The sequence below is a fragment of the Anas platyrhynchos genome, chromosome 4 (assembly GCF_047663525.1).
Source record: "Anas platyrhynchos isolate ZD024472 breed Pekin duck chromosome 4, IASCAAS_PekinDuck_T2T, whole genome shotgun sequence".
Classification (NCBI taxonomy): Eukaryota; Metazoa; Chordata; class Aves; order Anseriformes; family Anatidae; genus Anas; species Anas platyrhynchos.
In genome coordinates this window covers 34,970,610-34,998,129 of record NC_092590.1, presented here as the reverse complement: position 1 = coordinate 34,998,129, position 27,520 = coordinate 34,970,610, and the positions used below count along the sequence as shown (strand labels likewise).

Sequence of the window (27,520 nt, the reverse complement as noted above, 5' to 3'; positions counted from 1 at the left end):
TAAACTTATCAAAGCTGACCTTTGATTTTTGTCAACAGTGAAGGGGGGTTGTAAAATAGTGGTGGATCTTTACACCAGTGTGTATATTGCCTCTATTTCATGTAGAGACTTGAAGAGCTACGGGAGCATCTGTGGTTACATAGACGTTTAGTATATCTGTTTATGAGACCGACCTTGGCTTGTTGTTGGCCAAATCACTAGTTGTCAATATTTACACTTTTGAATGTCGTTTTTGTAGTCACTTTATATGCATGTGTAGTGAGTGGTTAGTCTCACGTTTGTGCATGTGCACCTTTGTAGAGAGTGACCTGGTGAAGTTTGCAAATCCATACGTGTTTTGCTTTTAATGAATATTGACTGTTGAGTGAAGGTTCTGAAACTTTTTTGTATGTTTTTTCTTTTTCATAAAATAGACTAAAAACACTTTGGTCTAGAAAAGATCAGAAAAAACACTAGGACAACAGCTGTGAAAAAAACAACCTTTTAAAAGCTTTTAAAAACAACCAAGAAAGAACCCTTTTTGTGATGTTTATGGTTATTTTGACTGCTATGGGTGTTCAATCGTGATTTTCTAAGAGGAGATCCCCCAGTTCTGATAGAGAAACATTTAGGATTGTTTTCTTTCTCTCTTTGTCTTTTTTTATGTTAATGGGGGGAAAATATAAACAACAGTATTGAAATTTTTAAGAAACATATATACTTTACATAATTTCTAGACTCACTTAGCTTCTGTTAGTGCTGGTCTTCAGTTAATATGGTAGGGAGTTCACTTTGGCTTGTTTCCAGTGACTCAAAATGATCAACATATTTGCCAACAGTCCCTTTCTCACTGAAATCAAGTTGCAAGTCTTACGCTGATGGTATAATGGTTGCCACATTTCCCCGTGCAATCAGTATACTGTCAGTTCTAGTTGTGTTGTGAAGTGTTTCAGCATTTCTTGAATATGAAGGACACAGCGTAATTTCTTTTCCATCTGAACAAATAAAATCTGTTTTAAAAAATGAAGTAATACATTCCTCATAATAATAAGTGCAGTAATATGAACACTTGCTCAAATAAACAACCTTATCTGATGTTTTATATTGTCAGATTGAAAGACTTTAGTGTAACAAGTTAGGAGTCATTGCACCTTGCCAAAAATATCATACGTGGTGCTAAGAAAAGATGCAGTGCCTTCTTTTATTAAGATCTTTAAACACACATTTTCTGTGAGTAAATAAGTGCGTTTTTGTTTAACAGAATGCACGTCAAGAGGATCTTATCAACAAGAAATGCAGTTCTGAGCTGCTTCGGTTAAATTTACAACCGCTGGAAACCAGAAAAGTTGCTGTAATTTTTACACCAGTTGACTACAAAAGAGTATCCTCACTTATTTTAATCAGGTAACCCAGGTTTCAGTTGGGAGAAGCAACCAAGAAAATGTGAAAATGAATTTGCCCAATCTTGGAGGAAAATCAAATAGTCAAAATTTGCAAGTCAGAATACCTCCAGTTTAATAAAAGTTGCTTGAAGGGTATTTGTACTTCATGCCTACCTAGGTCATTAAATATGGAACTTCAGATTTTTTTTTCCTTGTGGTGTGGATGAGTGGGTTAGAAAATGCATATGAATATATACTGTATGTATGACCGAGGCACTTCTTCAGTCAGCAGATCAACAGCCTTTTCCTGCTGGGTGGCTTTGCTATTTTAAACTGAATTCCATAGTGATAGTATTTAAGAGACCAGTGAGTCATATTTATAATTGGAAGGAACAACTACATTTACCAGGTGGCACTGTTATCCAGTGGCAATGGTAACAAAACTTGCCCTTTCACTGTGTGAAATGCAGCAGTGAAGGGTTCCCAGGTGATCCTACCTGTGTTTAGGGGAGGCCTTTCCAGATGTGGCTAGTGATTCTGTTATTGACACACTGTTGTCTTGATTTGGCACCTAGATAGCAAAGCCACGATGTTGCAAACTTCATTTGTGTTTCAATGGCTGATGATTTGATTTTTATGTTGTGGCAGAAACAACTTGACTGTTCTGGATGTGGTCAATGTAGAAGGCTATGGAGCCAGAGAATTACTTAAAGTAGGGGGAAGACTGCCAGGTACAGGAGGATCGCTTAGATTCAAGGTGCCAGAAGCTACACTAATGGACTGCAGACGACGTGAGTAAGAAGAAACAGGTCTCTGATTTTGTAGCTGGCTGCATTACTCTGTAGTGGTAATGATACTGTGCAATAATTTTAAGTAAACAGAATATTGAAGTAAAGAAACTAAAGAACTTGGTAGTAAGAGGTGTAGGTTCTGATGTCTCAAAATACTGGCTGATAAGAGTTACAAATTTTGGAAATACAGTGCTGCAAAATAGTCTGTATTAAAGTTTTGGTTGCTTCTGAGTATTTAATTGATTTGAAAGTAAAAGCGGCTATTTCTTTCTAAACATTAGTCTTTTTAAGCACTAAAATAATTGTTCTTCTTTTTTCCTTTTAAGAACTGAAAGACAGCAAGCAAATTTTGTCCATCACAAAGAACTTCAAAGTAGAGAATATCGGGCCTCTCCCTATAACAATTTCATCAATGAAAATCAATGGTTACAGTTGCCAAGGATATGGATTTGAAGTGTTAGACTGTCAGGAATTCTTCCTGGCTCAGAACTCATCACGGGAGATCAGTATTGTGTAAGCACTGACAAATCTGATGACAAGTTAACTTAAGTGGAAATTTGAAATAATTAGTTGCAGTAACAGACACTCCAGTAACACACATGCATGCAGAATTTGGTGAGCTTTGAAAATAAGCTTCAGTACGCTTTTCAGTAAATTACAATAATGTGTTGTGTGTATGCGTACACGCATCTTACTGCTTGAGGATGACCTCAAAGTCTTAACCTCTTAAACAGGTGCTAATGCACCTGCGTAGTCTTAAGCAGACAGTGATAGCTTATTTCATTGTCTTTTTCCATACTATTAAATCAGAAGTCATGCTGTATGTTTTTTTTGGTATCAATATGAGTTCAGAAAATGAAATTAAGCCTAGCAAATGGGAAAAATAACACCAGCTCTGTCTGCTTTCCTGGCAGATTCACTCCTGATTTTACATCTTCGTGGGTAATCCGGGAGCTAACCCTGGTGACTGCTGCGGATCTGGAGTTCCACTTCACCCTCAACGTGACTCTTCCTCACCATTTGTTACCCCTGTGTGCAGATGTGGTGCCAGGACCCAGCTGGGAGGAGTCTTTCTGGCGGCTTACTGTCCTCTTTGTAAGGTAATGTGTTCAGAGCTTCTGGTGACCCACTGGTGAGAGATCAGCATGCACTTCTGGCTTGTGGTAGATGTGATGATAGGGCCTAAATGTCTGCTGCATCTAAGTCTTTTGGGAGTACTGCCAGTTGTCTGCAGGACCTCGTGTGATCCAGTTGCCTGTGGTAGAATTGACAAGCATTTCATGCTTCCCCTGCTGATAAACTCCCATGTTAGGCTTGGAAAGAAGATGGGTTAGGTATTCCCACAGGAAGAGCCAGTGGGTACCCCTCTTTCTAGAAGATTTACTTCCCCATCCATAGAGATGCATGTGGAACCTGTTAGTCCCTGCGTGTCATCAGTAGAATGGAGTGGACTGATGGCTTTTCTTAAAGTATTTCTGGAAAATTAACATTTATGAGATTTCAGACACCTGAGTAAGGACCTGCTTTTCCTTTTGCTTCCTCCTTTCGTGTAGTAAAAAAAAATAATAAAATATATATATCTTATTGTTGGCTCTTGTTAGGAACGCTGATAAAGACGCTACCCTAGAAAGAGTTGTCTTACGTCAGCTAACTCATTGCTTGTACACGGTAAACTGTTTTAGGAGGCCTGTACCCTTGTACAACAGTTAAGGGTTCTGCTCTTAATTAGGTTTTTGTTGTCTTCCTTATTAACCTTCCGTACTGTGAGTGTGAGTTGAATGCTGTTTGTGGCAAATGATTTCTGATGTCTTCATTGCACTAAACCCTGAATTCCTGCTATCAGGACCACCAAGGAGTGAACACAAATGTTACGGTGATCTATATACATACCAGTGCATGCATAATTGAGATCATTATGCACACTTGTTCTGCTTGCATTGTTGTTTTGATGCTGGAAACAGAGCACAGTTGAACAGTAACAGTAATCATGTAACGTGGCTCTAGATGCAACAGAAGGATACCACAGGGATTTGAAAAATCAGGAGTTTCTCATTCTGTTTTCCAGCTGACAAAATTTATCCTATACAAGAAGATGACTTGATGAATTACATACAGAGCTTTTCATTCTGATTGATTTATGTCTGGTGTAATTAATGTGCTAGAGAGAAAGAGAAGGCGTTTCGCAGCTTCCGTTTTACCTCAGAAGAACAATGGCATTTGTAGCCCATTTTATGTCAGGATTTTCTCTAGGTAGCAGAAGAGACAATTGTAAATAAATAACAAGCTAGTGGTATAACTAACATGTACTCCGTAGATGTGTCATGCTATGGTTGTCATTGTGTTGAGTGAGATTTCTTTCTAACTGATTTTTAAACCAAGTGTTGGTTTTCTTTTCTATTTTTTTTCTTTTAGATTTTTCATTATGAAGCTCAAGGCTGAGTTACTTTTTGCCACACTACAACTAGCTGGGGCCATGACGTTTAATAAAAAGGGGAGAGGGGAACCATTGGAACTGTTACTTATTTTGTGTTTTCCTATCAGCTGTTTTCTTTAAAATTACTAACAAAATATTTGAAAAGTGCATCTTATTACAAGCTTTGTAACTTTCATTGAACATTCCTGAAAATTGTAGACACCAGTGTTTGTTGTTTTTCTTCGACAGTTTGTCCCTGCTCGGTGTGATCCTGATAGCCTTCCAGCAAGCCCAGTATATTCTAGCAGAGTTCATGAAATCAAGACAGAGGCCAAATCCTAGTTCTTCATCCCAGCAGAACAGCAACTCTGTTGATGTCATCAGCTCTGATTCCTACAAGTAAAAACACTTTCCTCTTCTTTTGATTTGCATTTTTTGCACCTGTTTAATATGGAGTAGTTCTTTCTGTCTGTTGGTACTTTGACATTGCTGTGGAGTCATTTAGAAGAGGTCTTGTTCAAAGCAGCCTCCTTCAAAGAGCTTCAGTGTTGCAGCATGTATTTATCTCTTCAGAAGAGAAATGGAAGAACTCAAGGGTTTATTCATTTTTATATATTGTCAGTAGTACACAGGATAGAAGTTGTGCGATAGCATTAATGGATACACTATACGCAACAGCCTTAGAAAACTAAGAATGGCAAATGATGATAATGGCCCTCAAACCTGACCTCTTGGTTGGTCAGTTAAGCATTTGTTCAAGCATGTAAGTGTCTTTGAAGTCTGAGGACATACTTAGTCTTTCTCAACTTCCACTGAAATCAGAATGTGAGTAGCTGGTATGATACATTGAAGACCTAACAAAATCTCAGCTTGTGAATATGCAAAATATACAAAATTATGGGATACAAAATTATGGGATACAAAAATATCTCATAAAACAACTTATGATAGTCTCATAGATGTTTAAAAAACAAAAAGGCAACTCAATTTGTCTTTTTTTTTTTTTTTTTTCCCAGGGGAAGCTGTAAGACATTTATGGATTCCTATAGTTCATCAGATAAAGGCAAAGGGAAGGGCTTCCTGTCTGTAGGCACTTCGTCCAGCCGAAGTCAAAATGCAGCCAAAAGAAGTCCGGCAACCTACAGCCACTCTCAGAAGAAACACAAATGTTCAGTTTACTACAGTAAGCAAAAGCCAAACACAGCAGCTGGCAATGCCATTGCAGCTACTGATGAGAAGCAAAATCAGATTGCGGAGAACCAAATCTCAGCACCAAAAGAGGACATTTGCACTGATGTTGTCAGTGAGAACTGGGTAACTCTAAAATATGCAAATGGCATAAATGTTAACAAGAATTTAACTCTTCCAGAAAACTTTCTGGGTAAAGAAGAAACTGCACTGAAAAATACAGTTCTCATTAAAAATACTTCTTCAGAGTGTGATCTGAAGGAAGATCTTCAAACATGTATGTTTCCTAAGGAAACTAACCTTAAAGCTCCAGAAAATCTAGTTGAGCTCAAAGAACAGGAGTTCTGTCCTGTGAAGATGTCTAAGAAGCTACCTGAAAGTCACTTGTCAAGAAGTTCACCTCTGCAACAGCCAGAACTGCAAGAAATTTCTAGGAAAAATAATGGTATCTTTCTTATTTTTAATTTCTATCTTAGCTTCACAGCTAAAAATTGTAAGACAATCACAAGAATACTTTGAGTGGAAAGTAGATTAGGAAGATGTTTCTTCTGCAATTTTGTTTTGACTTAGGAGCTCAGCAAAGTAGTTATATGCTGAAAACTGACATTTTCTGAAGCTATGGTGTCTCTGGTCTATGGCAGTTTATTTAGTGAATGAACTGTATGTAACACGGATTTGGGGCCCTGCTGTAGTGTATTTCTGTTGGCTGCACTGGTTGCTTACCCTTTTTGTCCTGACCTGTTAGATATGGCAGGTACCAGTGTGCTGTCTCAGGAGTGAAAGCAGGGTAATTTTATTCTTACTTAAAAAGGTTTTTTGAGATTCTTCATGCATTCCTAAACTGCAAAAACTTACTCCTTCTTTGCTTTGAATTTAAAAAAAAAAATCCATAATTACATCTTACCTGTTTTTATGTACATAGCAAGGTGACTTTGAGTACAGACTGCAGATACCATGTTCATACATAAACCAGTTGGGAGATACTACAATTATTTTCATTAGCACAAATTCCACCTTGAGAGAGCAGTACTGACAGATACTTCGTAATCAGTGGTAAAGCACTAAAGGTAACCTGCTGAAGGGTCTGTTGGCAGTTGTATTTATGTATTTGCACTGTCAGGGTTTTGATTATTTCCTTTGGTAGGATCAGTGAAGCCTAAAAAGGATCCCAGCAGAGGATAGTGGCTCAGCTGGGCAGCTCAGCCAGCTGTTGAGAATGGCCTCCTAATTTTTTCTTCACCTCTTTGCTTTCGTTACACAAGAGTACTTCCTCATAAGCACCTCAAGAAAAGAAATTTCTAGTGCTGCAACTATCCTAAAGAAAGGATGGTTTCCCTTTGTCTTTTCAGTGGATGCAGAGGACACTTTGGAGACTTGAAGATCCAACTAAAGGCTGGCCTTACTTTGATTTACCCTCTTTTCAGAAGTTTTCTCCACAAGATTGCAGGGTTTTTCTGATTGTTTTTAAGCCCAAAGTTCTCTGGCTTCCAGTTCTACCCTCCAAAGTCCATGGCTGGGACCCGAGTAGCTCAAACTTGGATGAGATGAGTAGGGATGGGGTAATTTGTGTGTGTAAGAGTAGTGTGCCCATAAGCATAAATTGATACAGAGGTACTTTTTGAAGCTGCTATCAGAATACTTACACAGCATTAGCTATCGATTTTGAAATTTTCAGCATCATCAGCCTAGGTGCTAGTCCCCTAGTGTTTTGGAAGACAACTCAAGTCATGTTTTTTAGTTTGCTACTTTTGTGTTTGTTTTTTTTTTTAAAGAGGTAGGCCACAGTGAAAGTAGAAACTAATATAGTTATGATAGGGAGCCCATTCAGTTCCCAAGCAAACTTGTGTTACTTTTTAATTGTAGGGAATAACCAGCAAGTGCCTCTCAGGAATGAAACTGAAAACTGTGAGACCTTAAAAAAGCAGATCAACCTAAAGCCTTCCACCGAGAAAAAGATTAATAAGGGACCTAAGGAAGAGACTCTGTGCTGTGCAAAAGAGGAGATTACTACTTCTGAGGTTTGTATTGCTGTCTTTCTGCTTTTTAGATTTAAAATAATCTCCTTGTTACTTATTTGCATGTATAGGTATGTTTGTATGTATATGTGGGGGCTGTTATGTACAGTCACAGGGAGACATGTTTAAAACCCTCTAAATCAGATGAATGAGGAAGTATGCAGTTGTACTGTCCCATATCTCATGCATACTGATGAATGAGCCATTTGGGTAAAAGTTAAAATAGACCATATGTCGTGATACTGGCTGTATCACAGCCAGACATTTTCTTCCTTACCAGAGCAGGCACAGAGGGCTGGGATCTAATGCCAGTTGTTAGCCATGATAATGAAGCAAACCCTAGAGAGGAAGTGGTCTAGATGGGTGTATTTCCCTTCGTTCACACACCTATGTCCAAATATAGGACTTTGTGTAAGAAATTTACATTTAGGAACAGAGCAAGCAGAAGCCCCATGACAGATTGTGAAGCTGCTGAGAAGGATCATTCTGCATCCTTGTTTTTGGAGCACGTGATAAACAATATGCATTGCATGTGTTATGGGCAGTGTAAAACACTTAAAGAATTTCATCTGGTAATTAAAAATTAGTAAGAAGAATCCAAGAATTTGGTTTGTGTGTGTTCTGTCTACTGGATAGGAGCTGCATGACAATAAAGTGTAATGATGATTAGTGCTCGAGGAATATGTACGAGAAAAGATGGGATACAGTCTTGTTTTAGGAATTGTTATAGACTCCTTGTGTGTGGCTGATGGTGCTCGTTTTTTGTTTCCCGTATTTCTTAGTCACTGTTCTTTGTTAGTTAAGTTACCCCATAATTTCTTCAGCTGTAATTCAAATGAATGCCCCCCCCCCAGCTGTTGAGGAAAGGGAGGATTTATTGCTGCTGAACTTGCACACAAACTGATCATAAATTTGGCAGATGTTTTTTGTTTTTAGCACATTGGGGATTTTATTGACTGCCTTCCTTTTTCTCCCTGTATTTTTTTTCCCCTGGAAGTCAGGGCTAGATGGTGTGAGGGGTGAAATGCTAACGCTGGGAATTCAAAAATTTCTCTCTCATCATCTGTTGGTGTCTTGAAGGACAGAGTCTTGGAAAGACTGATCAAGTGGATGGTGTTGGAAAGAGGAAGTGCTGTGAAGAGATACTAAATCATATAGTAACTATGCAATTGGGGTTGAGTTGTTTTGTCCAGTGAAATTTAGCAAGAAAATCTGATAGAGTTCATTTTACTGTATAAAATGAAGTTACCTCAGTATGTATTCTCAGCTTTTTCTCTTTTTTAAACCTTCAGCAAGAAGATGCATTTAGGAAGAAGAAACCTCAGGAGAAGAAGGAAGGAAATGTGTCAAACATAAATTGGAATAGAAATAGAACATCTAGAAAGAATAAGAAAAAGAATGTTAATATATCTACAAGGTATGTGTTGCCTCACCAAGTCATGAAGAAATCCAGAGCTGCTGTAATGTTTCCGCAGGCTTTTGCTGAGTTTTGCATAGTACATTAGGCAGATTGCTTTATCTTGTTAAATAAACACTCTGTAGTCCTGGCTTGAGGCTTTATTGTTAAGAATGTGCACTACTAAATATCGCCAGCAAAAGAAATATTTATCCATTTGTAAATCTGTATGTATATAGACGCACCCCATTCTGCGTAGCAGTGGTTGCTCTCTGCTACAGTCTGGAATTTGCTGTCTCTGAGGTTTGGATGGTTAACTTCCTTTCCGTTATTGTGTTGTGTGGATAAGATCCAGTCGTGTTTTCTTTTCAGTGGAAAAAGGAAGACAAAATTGTTAAAACTATTCCACTGTTAGGAGAATCATCTGCTGTATTGGGTAACTTAGGGAATATTGTCTCCTGGTAGTTTTGAAAGAGGAAGACAAGATAAAGTTACTTTCATTTTTGCCATAACGATTAAGAAGTATCTACCTCAGGGAAGCAGATGTGTAGTATCACTGGGGCTTCGTAGATAAGCATTAACAAGTTAGAGCAGCCCTAAATTCAAAAGTATTTCGAGATCACCTTGGGAAGTTGCTTTTTTTTCCCCCTGAGATTCATTTAAATGCATTTCTGAAGTCAACTGTAAACTACTATATTAAATGTTTTTTCATATTTTTATAATTTTAAGCTATTTTGAGTGTTGTTAAAAATACAAATAGTAAATTAGTGCTAGGACAGAAAAGCTTATTAGGAGAAAATTCCTTTCTTCCTCCCACAGTCCTTTGAATTAAGGTCACAATCCTACAAAGCCTTCACTGACTTCATTTTTATTGTGAGTAGTCCTGTTGAGGTCAGTGGACTTAACAAGGAGATTGCAAAATCTGAAGAGGTTGTTATAACCCAATTAATATTCATTGGGGGAAGTCTGCTTATGTGCAATTCCTTGCAGTATGCAGACATTTGCAGGTAGGAAGGATAGAACACGAAATCACTGAAATTTTGTGATTGTTCCTTCATCTGATTCAGTAGTTGCCCCTTTCTGAGTTAAGATGTAGCCATATTCTTCCTGTAGAAACTTGACAGCTGGATTTTATTCCTTCTCCCTTAATACTCTGATTGGATCCAGATATTTCAATTTTACTAGCAAAACCTTGAGATTACTTCAGATCTTACAACCAGATTATTCTGGTTATAATTATGCCAATGAAATAGATGTAGGGCACATTTTTCCTGTGAACCTGGATCTCCATACGGTGCTAGACTGTTTATTACTGTAACGTATGAATGCCTTCTGCAAGTGCATTAGAGAATGGAGTTAAACATACACATGCAGTCTTGCTCCTCCCGCTGAGAAGTAGCAGTCCATATGATGGGATATAGCATTTTTGGAAAGTCTTAACAGATGTTTTTTTAAGTTTCTATGAAGTTGAGGAATAAAACTCCTTGTCCTTTTCCTTGCCCCGCATTCTGACTTGGTAGCCTTTTGAGTTAAAGTGTTTAATACCTAAAAAAGTGCGATTGAAATGTGATGTGCAAATGTGTTTCTTTGGGTGTGGTTGTATTAGGGTCCCCGAGCAGAGTGAGTTGAAGCACATGTGCAGCGAATATGAAAGACCGGATCTGAGAGCTAATATTGGAATAAGAGCCTGGTGTCCTCAGGGTGATGGGGAAAATTGCAAAGCAGACCAGAAATCCGGGAGCTTGTCTATACAGGGAGAAACAGGTATGCAATCTTAATTGTCAAACTGAAGAAATGTGAGATATTTTTGTGGCAATAGGATAGTTTTCCTTTCCTGAGACCTTTTTGCCCCTCTTGGCTTTGCACCCTGACACCGAGATGGCAGGGCTGGCAGGGGGACCAGTGCTGGCAGTGATAATACCTGCTCGTTTCTGAAGGGCTCAGTGTGCTTCCTCCATGGGGTGGTTCTCAGCACAAATCAGCAGATGTCAGTCTGAAGCCATAGCAGACTGTTCTTGGGCAAAGGACTGATGGTTGGCTTGTGCATCCTGGTTCTGCTGGTGCTGACTGAGGCAGCTGTGTTGCTGAGGCCACCTCTGGAATAAGCAGGCCAAAGGAGGTGTAAGGCTTTCTAAGGCCTGTGAGATTGTCTCCCTGATGAGATGCTAAGGAAGGAGAATCTATCACTTATGGATTCATTGCTTGTAACTTCTGTTGCTTTTAGTGTGCATGTTCCCAGAGTCAGAATGTTTCCTGTTTCAGATAATAACCATGTATTTCAATGAGCAGTATTGCTTCCTATTTCATAACTATTGCCTGTAACTGCACAGTGCCCTGACTTGTGTTCATTGTGCCGGGGATCTCAGTCAGGTCATAAGCTCCTCGTGCTGTAGGGCTGGTGTGTTTATCTTGGTGAGGCTATCAGTAGATACTGTTTTCTGTCCTGCTATCAGGAAATTTAGAAAAAATAATGTAAAATCATATCTCAGTAGCTTTTCACTTCAACTGAAAGACTTTTTTTTTTCCAAAACCTCTTTAGAAAGCTTTTATCAACGGTCCAAAAAGAAGTGTTTGGAGAAGTTTTGTTCTGATTCAAGCTCAGATTGTGGAAGTTCATCAGGAAGCGTTCGTGCCAGTCGTGGGAGCTGGGGTAGCTGGAGCAGTACCAGCAGTTCTGACGGAGATAAAAAGCCCATGATTACTGCCAGGCATTTTCTTCCATCTAGTAAGTTCTGCAAACATCACCTCTGCACAGTAGTGGGGAGAGTTTGTCTTCCTTCTGAATGGAAAGGGCTGCCACAGCATGGAGTATGTAACTTGCCTTTTATAGGAGAAAATATCTCTCAGAAACAGTAGGACAGATGCTTGGTATTGGGGGAGGGAAGTATCACAAGTTTTGTGGAGATGAGGATGAGCTGTCCAGGCTACAGAGGGTGTCAGAACAATACAGAGTTGGTGTCCTCTGCACTGAGGAGCTGCCCAGTTAGTTTCCATGGAACTGAGAGTCACTAGTGAAAGCAATTTATGTCTTTGACTTCGTTACATCACATCAATCTCATAAAAATACAATCTTCTTGTTAGATCTATTTAAGAAAGTTCACAAATGAGAAACGTGTGAAAGCAGTTCAGAACAGATCTCAGGGTGCTGGGATTGGATAGGCGTATTTGAAGTAGAAGTAGCTAGGAGGCCTGAGCCACTTCAGGGGCGTGAGAAGTGGCAACTATGGTTCATCACTGCATCTTCTTGAACGCCTGAATACCATTTACGTAGTTGGAAGTCCAAAATTCTGTCACTGCCATTGCTAGCCAGATTGCTGTAGTGATAGAAGTAAATATAAAATGCTGAAGTGACACAAGTAAAAATCACTTTGAGTACCTGAAAGAAGTTATTTTGAATAATCTTAAAAATGAGTATACATTTATATGTATATTTGTATGTGTATAAAATTTCAAAACCTGATGTTATGAAGTTTCTATTTGATGGGTCTCAACCTGTGATGCAATGGATAATGATTTGTGGGCACATGACTTTACTTTCAAATTGTATTGCCTCTTAAAAGTCATTCCAAATACAAAATGAATATGATAGTAACAAGGAATCTATCCATTAAAATTAAGTGTGGTAATCACTTATAAGTCACAAAATACGCTTAAGACCCTGGGGAAATAGCACACTTTGCAGCTAGTGATACTCCAGTCTGAAAGAAAAATTGGTTAAAACCATTGAGTTCATCTGTGTGAATGAATATTCTGTGCATACTTCTTTTTTTTAGGATCTTTGATTTTTCACAGTCATTCTTTTCTTTAGGAGAGAATATTTCACAAAATGATTTTCCATCTGAAACTCCTATCACTTTAAATCTGTCTCATAACATCTGCAATACCAGGTAAAAAATAAATAAATTTGAATCTACACCTGTAAGACATTAAAGAAACTCCACCAACTTGAAAACTTGTCTCATTTTGATGAATCATACCTATCTGTTGTCTTACTATATTTTGTGATCCTCTAATTGGACTTTGTATTTGAAAAAGAAGAATCTTCTTCAGTATGTGAGAAGATCTATACAATTGTGACAGAAAACGGATTGTGCTGGGGTAATACGATAAATACTTCCAAATGTAAAATGAAATTGGGGGAAAAAAGGAAGTGATTTTTTCCCCTCTTAATTTATTCCAGATCTTAGCAACTTACTGCATTTCCTTTGGCACTTAGTTTTATTAAAGTAATAATTGTTTAAAAAAAAAATGGAAGTGAGACTTTCAAGTTGATGTTATTCTTTTAATGAAAATAATGTTCTAGGATATACAGCATGAAAATTGATTTCCCCCTACCCCACATTCCTTTCTACTTCTTTGCTGTTGTAGAGATAGCATCTACAGTTTTTATTACTATGAATCCTCGCTTCACTTCTCATTCATGACTGTCTGTTTTCACTAGCAGAAATAATTTAATCCTTTTCCTCTGGGATTCTGGTTCTTAAAAATGCCTTTCCAGTCACATTAACTAGTTTCTTTGGCATTCAGTGAATACGAAATCGGTGTTCATATGTGTCTGTGTGTCTTCATGCACATAAAAGTAAACTTGTCTGAAAGTTGTTGGGAGCATTGAAACATCATGTGAGATCCTACTCATCTTAATGGAATATAGCTTTGTTTCGGATTTCAAGAGGAGAGGTGTTGAATTAATTTGCAATAGGTTGGATAACAAAACTGGGATAATTAAGATGTATTTGTTTTGCGTGTGTAATTAGTAGTTGGCTTTCAATTTTGAAAAATTGCTCAGTGGTAATTTAAGGAAAATCAGGAAAGAAATTGGGAAAGCAATAGCAACTATGATATTCACCAGAATATTTTTACATTTTTGTATCTTTTCTGTGAAGTACTTTGGATTATGAAACATGAGTGCCTTGATTTAAGAAATGAAATTTTCTTTTCATTTAGCAGAGACATGAACAGCATTCCCCAGTATCCTGAAACCTTATGTCCCAATTTCACTGACATAGCTGCAGATCCTGACAAGAACAAAGGTCAGTTACTTAATTAACAACTTAAGCTGGCTTTGCACACTATTTGTCAAGCAGTTTCAATGATGTTGCTAATAACCCATGTAAACACAAAATTCATAGAGATGTTGTTAGAATTTGAATGACTTCTAAGCAAGTTAAGATCAAAGTTAGCAAACAGTCTTACAGCTTTGATGTTCTTTTGAATCTTCTCTGTGTTAAGACAGCATTTAGCTTTCAGCTTATGTTTTAGGTATTCTTTGTTTTTTCTTCTCTTGCTTTGCATAGGTTTATGTCTAAAAGTAATGTGGTTGGGAGATAACACTGATCCTTACGTTAAAATGAAGTTCAGCATCAAAGCAAATTTGACCATTTTTCTCTCCAAATGTCCACAATAAGGACTTGCCCTTTTTGAAAGGAATAATGAAGAAGACTGGATCAGGGGCTTTTAAAACTCTGAGTTTTTATTGTTTCTGTTTTATTTTTATTCAATACTGACCTGTTCACTGGAGTTCATAACAGCAAAAGGCTCTACGTGGTGAGGTGGAGTTTGAAAACTGTTTAAAACACACAGCTCTTTAAGCAGCAGAGCTGTCTGCCTGCAGCTGTGCCTTTTGCTGTAGGATTAACGTGTCTGGCAAGGTACAAAGGCTGATTAAGCTTCTGTGGTAGATATTACAAATTGCTGTCATGTGAAATAATGAAATTGAGCTAACTTTGCAACCATTGTCTCATAAAGACTGTTAATTTGGATCTTTTTCCTTTATCCAGCTATGTTTTCATAGTTGATAGGAACAACGTGTCTTTGGGCAGTTAGGTGTTCAGACTGTCGAGAGCACCACGGTGAATATATGCTCTACAGGCTAAATGCAGCCATAGCAAGTTCACCTAATGTTCGCTCATGGATAGGTCTGGCAGCACTGCCCATGCGTTAAAAACCTGACTGTTCCTGCTGCATTTCTGTGGCTGGACTTCAGACCTGGTTACCGAATGATGGGTGGGAGCAAAGGAGAGGCTGGTGGGGATCATGTCCCCAGATCATGTGGAAAGGTGCTGTGTTGCCACCGATGATCAATGACTTGAGAATTCTTCACAGGAGTTTCTTGCCCTGTTTTGTGGAATTTCAAATTCTTGGTTCAGGTCCTTTTTTTTTTTTTTTTTTTTTTTTTTTTTTAACAAATATAAATTTTGAGCTTTGTTTAAAAATTGGCCTTTTTCACATAAATAGGTTCATTGGCATTGCTGGGTTATCTTTCGCATGGATCTGAATGTCACAAATGACATTTGATTCTCAGAGCTTATGCAAGCTTCCTTCCTGTTTTCCATTTCGTTCCTGTTCCCCTGTTTAGGTCTTTACCCAGCAGGAGACTTGTGGCCTGCCCAGCCAGTCTGCCTGACAAACAGCCTAAACTACAACCTTGAGAATAATATACCGTGCATGATCCAAGAAACGCCCTCGGTCCACAACAGGCAAGTTATGTCTCATGTCAACAGTATGGCTAACACTTTGTTCAGGTTTCTGTGATACAGAGCGCTGCACTTAAGCCTACTTTAAAATATTTGTAAGGCAGATGATAGAAACAACAGCACAAATTTGATTTTAACTATCTCCTCTTTTTTTATACTTTCCATTAGTACATCATGATTAATTTTGCTCAGACAAATTCACTGGTGTTCCTATTCGTGTGTAGATATTCCAGAACTTCTATTCAAATTTAATTAAATACTTGCTGGAAAATTTTTAATTTCTTCCAGTTCTTTTGCATGACCAGGCAGAGGGCCTGCCTTTTAGGTTTGCTTTCCTCTTGCTAAACACATGGTTTCTGTATATCAGAGGGAATGTTACGCAGTATGTACTTGTGTTATATGGCATAAACAGACATTGTTAAATAAAATAAAATAGCCCAGTGTGAAGATGGTATATGAAAAAAAGTTGGTTGGGCTATTTGATCAGGCTCTGTGTAGATTTGAGTCAATTTTTGTACAGCAGTGAACTTGAGTCCTTCTTGTACTAGAGACTTTCTGCACTGTAAATTTTACTAATGCGAAATTCATGACAAACTAGGGAGAAGAAATACTCTGGCAGTGCAGTGCTGTCAGTTCTTCAGGTCATGTCCTGTCATCCAAAACGACAGAGTGGTAATGCAGAAATCCCCAAGTGACGATCTTGTGTTTCTAACCAGGCTGCTAACCTCAACTGTAAACTGGTGTGTCAACAAACCGCAGTCCTGATGATTTGGAATAATGGCCAGCAGTCTGTCTGGCTCTAAGTCAGATCTTTAAGAATTGCTCTTGAAAGACTTATTGAAATACTTGAATTATTTTAATGAAAATAAGTATAATCCTTTCACTAAGCATGTGTAGTTTAGGTAACGTTGCTGAACAGGGCTCTCATGCTTGTGGTGGGGACAGGAGAAATGCCCATATTGAGCGCTATTCATAGAAATACTAGAGAATGCATTACGTTTCCTCTTATTTCAAATCACTTCACTTTCTATCTACTCCTTTTGTGGTTGTCGAAAAGAAATAGAATTACTTTCTTTTTCTGGAGGAAGAAGTGGAGCCCCACTAGGTGTTGCAGAACTCTGGTAGCTGTCATTGCAAATTGTTCATCCTCCTGGGAGGGAAAAAGAGCTCAGCAAGATAATCACTCTGATTACATACTGGCAGAGGGTGGTTACTGGCAGGATTTGTATGGCAAGTGGAATGTGAAAAGCCTAATCATGAGTTACAGGCATTTTACACCCAACAGCTTTACAGTAAATAAGTATGTCTAAATAATTTTCAGAAGTTCTGCAAACTGCTTCTAACAGCAGATTTTTCCTTTTTCTTGGGACAGCTTCATTGACTGGAACGCAACTTGTGACAGCCAGTTTTCCAACATGTATTGTCCATTAGAGATGAACGAATACGGTGCTTTCCCAGAAGGTGAGATGAAGTAAAACTGAACTTATCACTGAGCATATTTTCTCTCTCTTCTTTGAAACAAAAAAGGAGAGCTTGTCTATAAGCATTTGGACATTCATTGCTTGACCAAATGTTGCACTTTCCAGCTGACCGGGTGCTCTATCGAAAAAAAGCACCATCTGTGTGTGGTAGATGAGAACATTGATCTTTGTATAGACATTTTAAGCCTGAAAATCCAGCATACAGTACTTACTCTGAGACAGAATAGAGAGAAGTGCTTGTGACCGCAATATTACACAATTCTTTTTGCACAATTTTCTTTGTTTCTCTTCTGGCAGGCTTCTGCCTTCCAGTGTGTGAAACAGAAGGCCTCTTGTGACCAATTACCTTTCCAGGCTAGAGTTTCTTGGCTTGGGACGCATACTGGCAAGAACCTAAAATTCTTTAGCATTACCTAAGCAATAATTAAAAGTCAAGCTACAGTATCACAGGCAGCACGGTGTTCCCTCGGGTGCTTAGCGCTGAGGCATGTTGGCAGTGAAGCCAGGGTAGGCTCTGCCATGCACGTTCTGCAGCTAATAAAGGCTCCTTTCTCCATTAAAGAGATTGCCTACTCTTTACCCTGTCCTCCTGATAGCAATTTGTTAGTGGGTGCCTGGTACAAAATGGTAGCCTTGTTAACAGAAATTGTTACGCTTCGCTGCTGCATTGCCTGGAAGCTGCCTTAAGTCACCAAAAGCTTAGGTTGGTTCCAGCATGTCTCGCTCCAAGAAGATTCAGCATTCCTCCACAGAAACGTTAGCAGTGTTTACATTGCAAAAGCCTTATTTTGTCTTCCTCATTTTTATAAACTGTAGAAAACATGAACTACCCCAGTGGTTTCCCGGGTACGGCCGCAGTGCAGAACACAGCCTTCATTGACCAGAGCTGCCCCTCCACCTGGAATGCGCCTCCCAACATGCCGCCTGCCTGGGAGCCCGCCAGTTATGTCAACTCCACGGTGAGTATTGTCACTGCCAGGCTGCCTCTGTGTGCACCTCTTCAGAAACCTTCTCAGTGCATGCCCGTCTGTCCTTTACCTATCACTTGCATGTTCCTCGTGATTTCTTCAAGTAGCCTGATGTACATGTTCGGTGCTGGTGTTGGTAGCACGGCTTTTTCCCAGTTGTTGGTCAGGGTTGTTACTCAGCTTTGTCTATTAAATGGCAAGATAGATCACTTTTTTTTTTTTTTGCCTGAAAATTGATGCAAATCATTTTACATATGGAAAAACATTTTGGACTTATGTAGTCTACCGAGACTTTTCCCTATCAAAATCAACCTTTCCAGATGAGGATAAAATACAAAAAGTGCTGACAGCAAAACCCAGAGAGATTTGAAAATGGTGGGGCTGAATGGACAGCTGCTCTCAGTGACTTTGACAGTCTTTTTTTGCTAGGAAATCCAAGTGATTTAAGCTGGATTTGTGCAGATTTCTGAATGCTGACTTTGACCTGTTACGCTCTGGACTAGCCATGCTTATGTCATCCCATAGCGCAATGTATGGCTGACTTCAGTTCAAGGTGGTCTTTAATTGCAACCACCTTCTCTTCTGCTCATATTTCTTATATATTAGAAGAAAAAATTGTACTTACAGTATGCTTGTTTTGAAGAAAACTAAGCAAATAAAGCAATAAACATTTCTAACTGCAAAAATGAAAATTCACCTATATTTAAAAAGTGGCAAAACTGGTAGAATTCTGTTTCCTGAAATGTAGCTTTATGCCATATTTTATTCAAGAATGCCAGGAAATACAGAAGGTAGAGATTGGAAAATACATTAGATAATTCAGCTCATTTCCCTGTTGAGCTTTTCCCCACAATACTTTTCAGTGTTTCATTCAGTTTTAAAAGTCCCAAGACTTCCATGACCTTCTCCAAGAGACTTCCTCACAGGCTAACACATCTTGCTCTCCAGGAGGTTCTTTATAAGCTTTCAAATTTTTTCTGACTGAATTCCCTGGCTCCCAGTTATATTCTCTTTTCCATGCTGAATATCCCTCTTTGCTTCTGGTGTGCATAATCTTTCAGTACTGACACATACTTCAACCCTTTAATTTTCTTTCCTTAGTTGTCCTTCTCTTTTAATTTTAACTCCTGAACCCATGCATGGCGCTCTTCACGTGTCGTCCGTTTATTCCGTATATTTCTTAACAACCCAACCAGAACTGAGTATCGTATTCCTGTTACAGTGATATTGGTGCCATGTAGAGAGCAGCTCATGCGGATTCATTTCATGAAGTGCCTTTCCATATGCACGCTAATGCTGCTGCAATCTTTTGGGCGACCATATTGCTTTGCAAACTTGTGTAATTTTCTGCTTGTGTGTTTCCCAAGTTCTCTGCCTAAGTGCTGATTCCTCCCATTCAGTACATTTCCATCCATTCTTTGGCAAACGGGACATTTTGCAGTTTCCCATGATGATTTTATCTTGCTCTACAGCCCTACCTCTCGAGCACCCGAAGCTTGTCTCCAATGTCTGGACTTTTTGGTTCCATCTGGGCACCTCAGAGCGATGTTTATGAAAGCTGCTGTCCTGTTAGTGCCACGACCCAGCACTCAACCCATGTTGAGAACCAGGCAGTTATGTGTAAGCAGGAATACTATCCAAGGTTTAACCCGTTCCGTGCCTACATGAACTTGGACATATGGACTACAGCAGCCAACCGAAATGCAAATTTCCCACTTTCAAGGGACTCGGGTTACTGTGGAAATGTGTGAAAGGAATTTGATTTGAAAATGTGAATAAAGATGCTTGCAATTTTGATTACTAGAGTAAGCTGGTTGTTGAATAGATTACAATGTTGGTGGATATTTTGGCACTTTTATATTGAAAATAAATTTTTTTTACTGAAGTCTGAGCATTCAGTGCATTTTGAGAAGCAAAACATTCAGGACACTGTTATTGTCAAGTGAAGGCTATAAATTTAAACCCCAAAATTTTTCAAGAAAAAAGTGTTAGGTTCTTAGAAGTATCCATGACCACATACTGCACATGTTTCTTCTGGAGTTTGCATTTTGTGGTATAAACTAGGTGTGTTTTAGCATTTGTAGGTGCATAATTACACCTGTAAATAATTGCATCTGTGCCAAACTAACACTAGGGACCTGTTGATGTAGATCAGATATTTTCCATGTGGTGCCACTCTTATTGCTGACATAATTCTTTGTGGGTGCAAACTTCTGGCAGTAAAAAAGAAAAATAATGGCTGAACTGTGGCTTGCTTATCTGGCTTCAAAATGCAAACCATCAGTCGGATGATATTACACTTGTGCAGTGTGGGTGGGTGGGCACTTCTTTCAGGAGCTTTCCTTGCTAGTGACTCCTGATACCTTGTGTTTGGATTTCTAGCCTTCACGTTGCAATAGCGTTTCCAGTGCACTTAATTGCCCTTGTTTAAAATGCTCGTGCTTGAATTGGAACAAACAATCCATTGAGGGCGGAGTTCACACCACTCTCCAAACCAGAACAGCATTGTGTTAATTCATATAATGGGACCAAATCTTTGGGAAAGGCAACCAAGGAAGGGTTGTGACCCTGTTCAGGGCTGAATCTTTCCATTGTGAAAACTGTCTCTGCTGCCCATCCCCACAGAGCTTTTTGTTTTGGCATTGCAGACCGTGGCTGGGTGTCTTCACTCTTCAGGTGTCAAAGAAAGGGGACAGCAGGGGGATTGTGGCATGTCCTCTGCAAGAAGGCTTGTTAAGTCTGGAGACAGAGAGACCAAAGGGGCATCCAGCAGCAGCCTCTCCCCGCTGCTTGAAGGAGAGTTAGGAAGAGGACAGAAGCAGAGCCTGTGTGGTGGCTGCAGGCTTGGCAGCAACAGTCAAAGATTGCAGCTTGGGAGGCTCAGGTGGAGCAGGAGGAGAACGGGTTGTCCCGAGGGGTGAGTACATCTCAGAGGTGGTCGCAGCATTGCCTGCTCTAGTGGCAGTGACAGTCCTGCTCCATGTGGGAGGTGAGACCACCAGGGTCCTGTCACTGTTCTGAGGAGTTTGACAACTTCAGCAAGTTCCTGACTCTTCGCTGTTTCACCTGTTTTCCTCTTGCCCTTCGAACTCAGCCTGACAGGCAGACAAGAGTTATTAAACAAAATGCTGAAGTGCTCATGTTTATTTCTATTTGAAGGTAGAGCAGCCAAGGCACTGTGAAATAGATGACAAACCTGCATGCAAGGCTCCTCAGCAACCTGAGAGCCCACACGGTTCTGGCTCTGCCAGTCGCATCATGTTGCTGAGCTATCGGAGCAGCTCCTCTGACATGCTGGTGTTGGTCAGAAGATTTTGAGAGGGTGATTGGGTGGCTTATTAGGAAGCTGCTGCATTTAACTGTTCTGGCTGCTCATGTGGAGGGAGCTTCTAAGCCCTTCTTTGGTTTCAGTGTCAGAAAAGTGAGATCCTCACTGAATGCTTTTCAAAACTGTGGTGTTTTAATGACTTTATCAGGAAATAGCACTGAGAATCTTTGGCTGCTTTCCATGATGCGTCTTGCTGGATGGGACTCTGTGACTGTGGAGTTTAATAGTAATTGCTTGCGATTCTGAAGGAAAGTTCACATATTCATACGAACTTTGATGCTCCTGAACCAGTGCAAAGCCATGAGAAGGAGGCATAACCACAGATATGTTTTCTCTGAACCTATTGCCCATGGCAGGAGACTTCAGGAGGAATTGAGCGGGAGTGCATACACAATAAACATGGGGAAAAAAAAAATCAATTGATCATTTGGTTTGAAATGCAATGAAGTTCTTTATTCCCTGGATAATGTTGCTCATTTTATTGTATGCCCACTGAGTTCTGGAGGTGCAAAGGCAATGGAAAGAACACAGGATGCTCAGAGCTGCCATTGGTTAGCATACCCAATTTGTTCTGTTAGCTCCATCATTTTAATGGCATCTGTATGTTGCCTGCACTGAAGTGAATCTTTTTTCCTCAAGCACCAGTACAAGGAGATGCTTTTCTTAGATTTGCAACAAACTGTAACACCAACAAAACCCCCCCCACAGAGTTCTGATCAGCACCGAGTTCTTGTTCTAAGCAGCGTGTTATGTTCCAGGCTGAATAAATTGCTGAGAGAGAGAACAAACACAATAATCCAAGCAAAGACACTGGAGAGTTCAGGGAGAACAACAAAAATTAGAAATGTTTGGAAAAGAGCTCTATGAAAAACTCTGTTAGAGTGGTTAAAGTGCCAGCAACAGACAAGGGAAATGAGCCACAAACAACTTGAGAAATACTGCTGAGAAAGAAAACAATCATTCTCTTTAATCAAACCAGAACAGATCAAGAAGTAATTCCCCCAGGAGCTGGGTAGTATTAGGCAAAGTATCTCATATAACTTTTCATAACAATAACAAAGGAATGTAACAGGCTCATTAAGGTTACCAGGAATAATTGCTGCCATCAGGAGACATCTATAGCTTAATGAGTAATCCACGGCATACAAGCGGATTTGGGCTCAATTAAAAATCATCTTTCCCCTACAGTAAAGGGGAAGATGAAATAATAAATTCCACTACAAATTTCTTTGTACCAAAATTACTGTAATTCTACTAGAGTAGAACTGGAGAGGCTGCTTAAATGGACAGCTATAAAGACATCTAATTGTCTTGAGCAAACTAATTTCTAATTTATTGCCTTGTGCCAGGAATTCTTTTTAGCAGGGTCTTGAGTTTTGCCGATGTCTGTGAAACTGTTACCATTTTTCTGAGACTCTTCTGTGAAAGTTCTCAGTAAGCTGAAGAAACGCTTCAGTTTGCAAAGGGAAAAACAAGAATCGTGGTATAAAAGAGTATCTTGCACAGTTCACTAGTGTGCTTGGTTATGGAGGGAGGGGGGAAATCAGGGGCAGTTACAAGCTTTCAGTGTGGATTTCTATCCTGCTGTGAATGCTACATAAACTCAGGATGTTCATCATTTTCCCAAGAAGAGACTTGGAGAAGCACCAGCCACACCTGCTCCCTCTCCAGGCAGCCTTGTGGCTTCATGGACGCGCACTGGGGACTGGAGGTACTCAGGCTGAAGTTACCGCTGGCCTTGATTTGTGCCGGGCGTCTTGGCCAAGTCTGCCTAGTTTGTCCCCAGTTTCCATCCTGGATCCAGGGAATACTCTTGGCGCGTTTCATGAAGGTTTATAGGTACTGTGAGAGACGGTGAGTGTCTGTTCAGCTGTCCTAGCCAATCCTGCAGGATTGGTGAGACCTGCACAGCGTTGGGCTGGAGAGCTGAGGGAAGAGGAGCATGCAGTGCTCCCCAGGACCCAGCCGGTAAGTGGGGCTGGCCCCACCGGGCTTGCCTCCTGCAGGGAGGGACCTGGACGGGCCAGGCTGGTCTTTGTGGTGGCGGATGGGGTGTTGCTTTCCAGCATTTGCTCTTTTCACTTCCAGTCTCAGGCAACGCCCGTTGCTTGTGCTTGTCCCTGAGTCACCCTGTTTGCCCTCTCCACGTACTTTCTTTGCTGTAAGCTCTTTGTGGGACAGGTGCAGGGTGGCATGTCCTCGTCACCACAGCCACGTTCTGGTAGCACCTTTGCTTCCTCTGCCCCATCCCGTTGTTGGGTCGGCCTCCCTACATTTGGCAAGGCTTACTGTGTGCTCTCCACAGCACCTTTGGTGGGCTGAGCGTCCCCAGGGCTGCTGGGCTGGTGTCACCAGCAGCTCTGCCCGCTTGGCATGGCTGCAGGGGGCCAGGCTCGCTCGCCCGGCCTGGTGGAGGTGGGTGTCCCAGCAGGCCCGAGCGTTTCTGACAGCAGTTGCCCATTTCTGCTGTGGTGGGCGAGAGGCCTGGCACTGTTCCCCATCTCCTCGAGCTGGGGGATGTGGAGTAGCATGGGGGAGGATTTATTGTCCCAGCCCTACAAAGAGGTGTTGCAACTGAGGTCCTGGGAGCTTGCACCCACTGCTGTGGTCGTCACTAGAGGCACTGACCCAGGCGCTCCCCTGCTGATGCTCGTCCCTTCATCCCTGGGGTGGCTTTCCCTGCAGAAGTCTCCTCTCTCTCCGTGCCTCCCCAACAAAAAAGCCTCCCTTGCCGCTGTGCCTCGCACACCATGTGGCTCGCTTTTTCCACGGCTTCTGCTTTGCTTCATTTCTTTCCGGTCACTTAAACCGCAGTGGCCCAACCCCTCAAACCCTTTTGAATTTTGGGGTGGATGTGGAGGGCGGCAGCAGTACCAGGGTGGTACTGCTGGGCTGCGTGCCTCTGGAGCTTTTGTTCGGGACTGCTGCTCGCAGGCTGGTGGTGGCCTGGGTGAGCAGGGAATGTGCCAACCCCAGCCACGGGGCTCCCCGGCCCACAAACCAGTGCTGGGTGAGCCAGTGACCGAGCTGCTTGTCCAGCACAAGCCGGTCATTTAATCGCCTCCAGCCACTCTACCAGGAGGCAGGCCTGGCTCGCAGCTGAACCTGTACATGTGTGTGTGCACCTCCTGAGTTGTCTTGTCTCGGAGGGCGACCGCAGAGCTGCTCCTCAGCAAACCCAGCGCCCGTGCAGTGGTTTCGGGACGGCGCTGCTCCATCCCCCAGAGCCGGCCTGTGGTGTGACGGGCTCGGCCAGACCTCGCTCCTCAAACCGCGCTGGCGAAATGCTTGGTTTGCTGGGAGTGGGTTGTTTGGTTTTAATTTTGACTGAATGTACGGTTTGTGGAGGGAAGTCAGCGCTTTCACACGTCCTCCGTAGCACAGATGTGCGGGAAGCCTGCGCGCTGGACTCACTACGGCTTCCAGAAGCGGCGACGTGGAAGGGAGGCGGTTGCCTCCGCGGCATCCGGGGGAAGCAGGATGCGCTGGGTCGGGGCTGTATTGAAACTAGAAACACAACTTTCTTCTCATGCAGGACGGCGGGTTGGGTGTTGTAGCGAGGCCATCAACACCCCACGAGGCCTGCTGGGGTTTCTGGTTCTGATTTTAGTGAGAGGTGGGTTTCACTTCTTTCATACGGCACGGCCTTGTTAAAGTCAAGGTGTTGTGCAGTGCCACACGTGCAACACCAGAGCATGCAAGCCAGATGTCAAAACTGATAAAGAAACCCCGCAGAAGCAACAGAAAACACGGTAACCTTTCCATCGCACTCCTCAGATGACACTGAGAGCGTGCCGTGGGAACATATTGCTCATTGCTTGGCTGTGCTTGCAGGGGCAAAGCAGGGTGATGGCAGCGCCTGTGAGCAAATGGAAAATGATCTCATTGCTGCCCTGTGCACCCTGCAGCAGGGAAGCCCTTATCTCCTCTCTGCTCTCCTCAGGGCTGTGACCCATGGTGTGCTGCGCCTGTCACCCCTTCTCGTCAGCTAAGGACATTACGCCTACATCTGCGTTTGGGCTCCCACTGCTAGTACTGAGTTGAGGTCACGCACTCTCCAAATGACTCTGAATGCCGAGTTTCAGTGTTTTCTGGTCTGTATATCCTCATTATGCAATGAATGCTCTTTCTGGGGCTGAAAGAAACCAGACCGTAGGCATCTTCTGCTTAACCAAGGCCCAGTTGCCCAGCTTGGACACTTCCCCAGCACCCTGCTGCACCGTCACTCTGGTGAGCACAAATATCGTTCAGTCACCTTCTCCTAGTATGTTGCTATCCCTTTCACCACTACTACCTCATTGCTGTCTTCCTCTTTGTAAGCTTGCAGAGCTTGCTTGCAATTGTAGCCTTGAACATCGCATGTCTTCGTGGCCTGAACTTCCCATGGCTTTTGGGCTGGGGTGCTTCTGATGGCAATAGCAGTTTGGGACGTGAATGAAGGACATGATGGTGGGCAGCCTGAGCCGGCAGGGACATGAGCCTTTCCTGCCTGCCCCAGCCTGAGGGATTTCTGCCTAATGAGAGGTATTTGTAGACAAGGTCCTGGGTTTCCTTTGTAATAGCTGAACTTCATGATGCAGGTTGATACCCTACAGCAACACGCGACTTGCAGCAGTTGCTGTGCTGTCGCAATTAGTAGTGTGCCAAGCTCTCAGCTCACACTGTCACTAAGGAAAGGTATCTGTGTGCCTGTGAGAGATGCCCTGAATGTTTGTTGGTTGGTAGGTTGTTGGTTTAAAGGTGTTATTTCTTTTATTCCTGAGAAATGAAGCTTTATTTCCACTTGAAACATTTTTGATTATTTGTCAGTTTAATGACTAAAACTTGTTACAAGTAATTGTTTATAAAAACATTTCCAAATTCTTAAGGGAGAGGTACCAATATAACAAAACTGTTAATTCCTACTTACTGGTTTTCTCAGTGGAATATAAATCTGTGTGCATCCCTGAAAGGGACTTACACAAAACTCAGTAAGCTGCAGGTTTGGGTTGGGTTGCAAGGATCTCATACGCCGTTTGCTATAATAAAGGAGCCTGAAGCCTAACCAAGGTAGTGTTCTTGCTGAAAAGCTGACTTGAGGGACGAGTGAAAGGCTCTTAGATGGCTTGCTGTCTGACTTTCTCCTTGCCTTCTCATTTTTGCAGTCCTTTGTTTGGATGGCCAGCCCCATCCACAAACCCGTCAAGCAGGAGCTCAGCTGTCTTGGCCAAAACATCACTGCTATTTCGTATGAGAGGGCTTGTTAGAGAAGTCCTTAGAGGCGGAGTATTTTATTCTATAAATAAAAATAGGAAACAGATGGCACCAGTTTCAAAAGTTAAGTGGTTTTTAACTAGTCCAGTAACTAATGTTCTTATATACCTACAAAAATATTACAGTTTTATCTTTGTAAAGATCAAAAGAAAAACTTTGAAGCACTTGCCAGGCACATACAGTCATGCATTTTAATAGATGACAGACCAAATGTATACATACAGTAATGGGACTGACTTGGTGATTTCAAATTCCCCCATCTATTCCTGCAGTGAATAAAGCCTAATGGCTGCTCTGTTTTTTGTTTGTTTGCTTGTTGTTTGTTTGGTTGGTTGTTTTTTGTTTAATTACAACTACTGTGGACTCAGTGTTGCCTCAAAACATACTGAAGATATGAAAAGAAGAGAGGAAAAATCTGGAAGTTGGAGGTCTGAGAGAGCCTGATAAGGATGTATTTCACGGTAGGAAGAGGGAGAGCCTGTAGATCTGTGTATAACTCCTAGATATCTTAATTATATCACCATCCCTGTGTGTTTAGGGCAACACACTTAATCACAGATATCTGTTTTATCTTCCAGAAGGTGATGGGGAGAAGTAAGACCACAGGATGCCTGGCTTAGTTTGGTACAAGTTGGCTCAGAGTTCGGTGTGGTCTCTTGGACAGGTTGTATTTATCATGTCTAAAGCTATCAAACCCACAGGAACTGCAGTGCTGCCCAGCAGCAGGTAGAAATGCTGTGTACCAGCTTCAGTAAACTCAGAAAGCGGCTTTCCAGCTGTACAACTTATTTTGAAAACGTTTTTTTTGATTGTTCAACCCATTCTGAAGGCAGAAGAGGCTGTTTTTCCAAAG

General features: G+C 41.3%; 1 protein-coding gene across 6 annotated transcripts in view; it reads left to right on the top strand.

The window, feature by feature from the left end:
* TMEM131L (transmembrane 131 like) overlaps positions 1 to 19,971 on the top strand; it is a 77,738-nt gene extending 57,767 nt beyond the window's left edge. For 3 of the 6 annotated variants that reach the window (XM_027456639.3, XM_027456638.3, XM_027456641.2), the window contains 16 exons: positions 1,241 to 1,383; positions 2,010 to 2,152; positions 2,479 to 2,665; positions 3,067 to 3,252; positions 4,815 to 4,964; positions 5,582 to 6,198; positions 7,617 to 7,771; positions 9,061 to 9,185; positions 10,771 to 10,928; positions 11,704 to 11,889; positions 12,973 to 13,051; positions 14,109 to 14,194; positions 15,520 to 15,640; positions 17,010 to 17,098; positions 17,935 to 18,077; positions 19,559 to 19,971. In XM_027456639.3, coding sequence (XP_027312440.1) covers positions 1,241 to 1,383; positions 2,010 to 2,152; positions 2,479 to 2,665; positions 3,067 to 3,252; positions 4,815 to 4,964; positions 5,582 to 6,198; positions 7,617 to 7,771; positions 9,061 to 9,185; positions 10,771 to 10,928; positions 11,704 to 11,889; positions 12,973 to 13,051; positions 14,109 to 14,194; positions 15,520 to 15,640; positions 17,010 to 17,098; positions 17,935 to 18,077; positions 19,559 to 19,837 — 2,847 coding nt within the window. In that variant the 3' untranslated portion in view covers positions 19,838 to 19,971. Of the gene's footprint in view, positions 1 to 1,240; positions 1,384 to 2,009; positions 2,153 to 2,478; positions 2,666 to 3,066; positions 3,253 to 4,814; positions 4,965 to 5,581; positions 6,199 to 7,616; positions 7,772 to 9,060; positions 9,186 to 10,770; positions 10,929 to 11,703; positions 11,890 to 12,972; positions 13,052 to 14,108; positions 14,195 to 15,519; positions 15,641 to 17,009; positions 17,099 to 17,934; positions 18,078 to 19,558 lie in introns of those variants that run through there. The other 3 variants (XM_027456642.3, XM_027456640.3, XR_005265401.2) reach the window with 2 other exon arrangements.
* Positions 19,972 to 27,520: the final 7,549 nt, after the last annotated feature.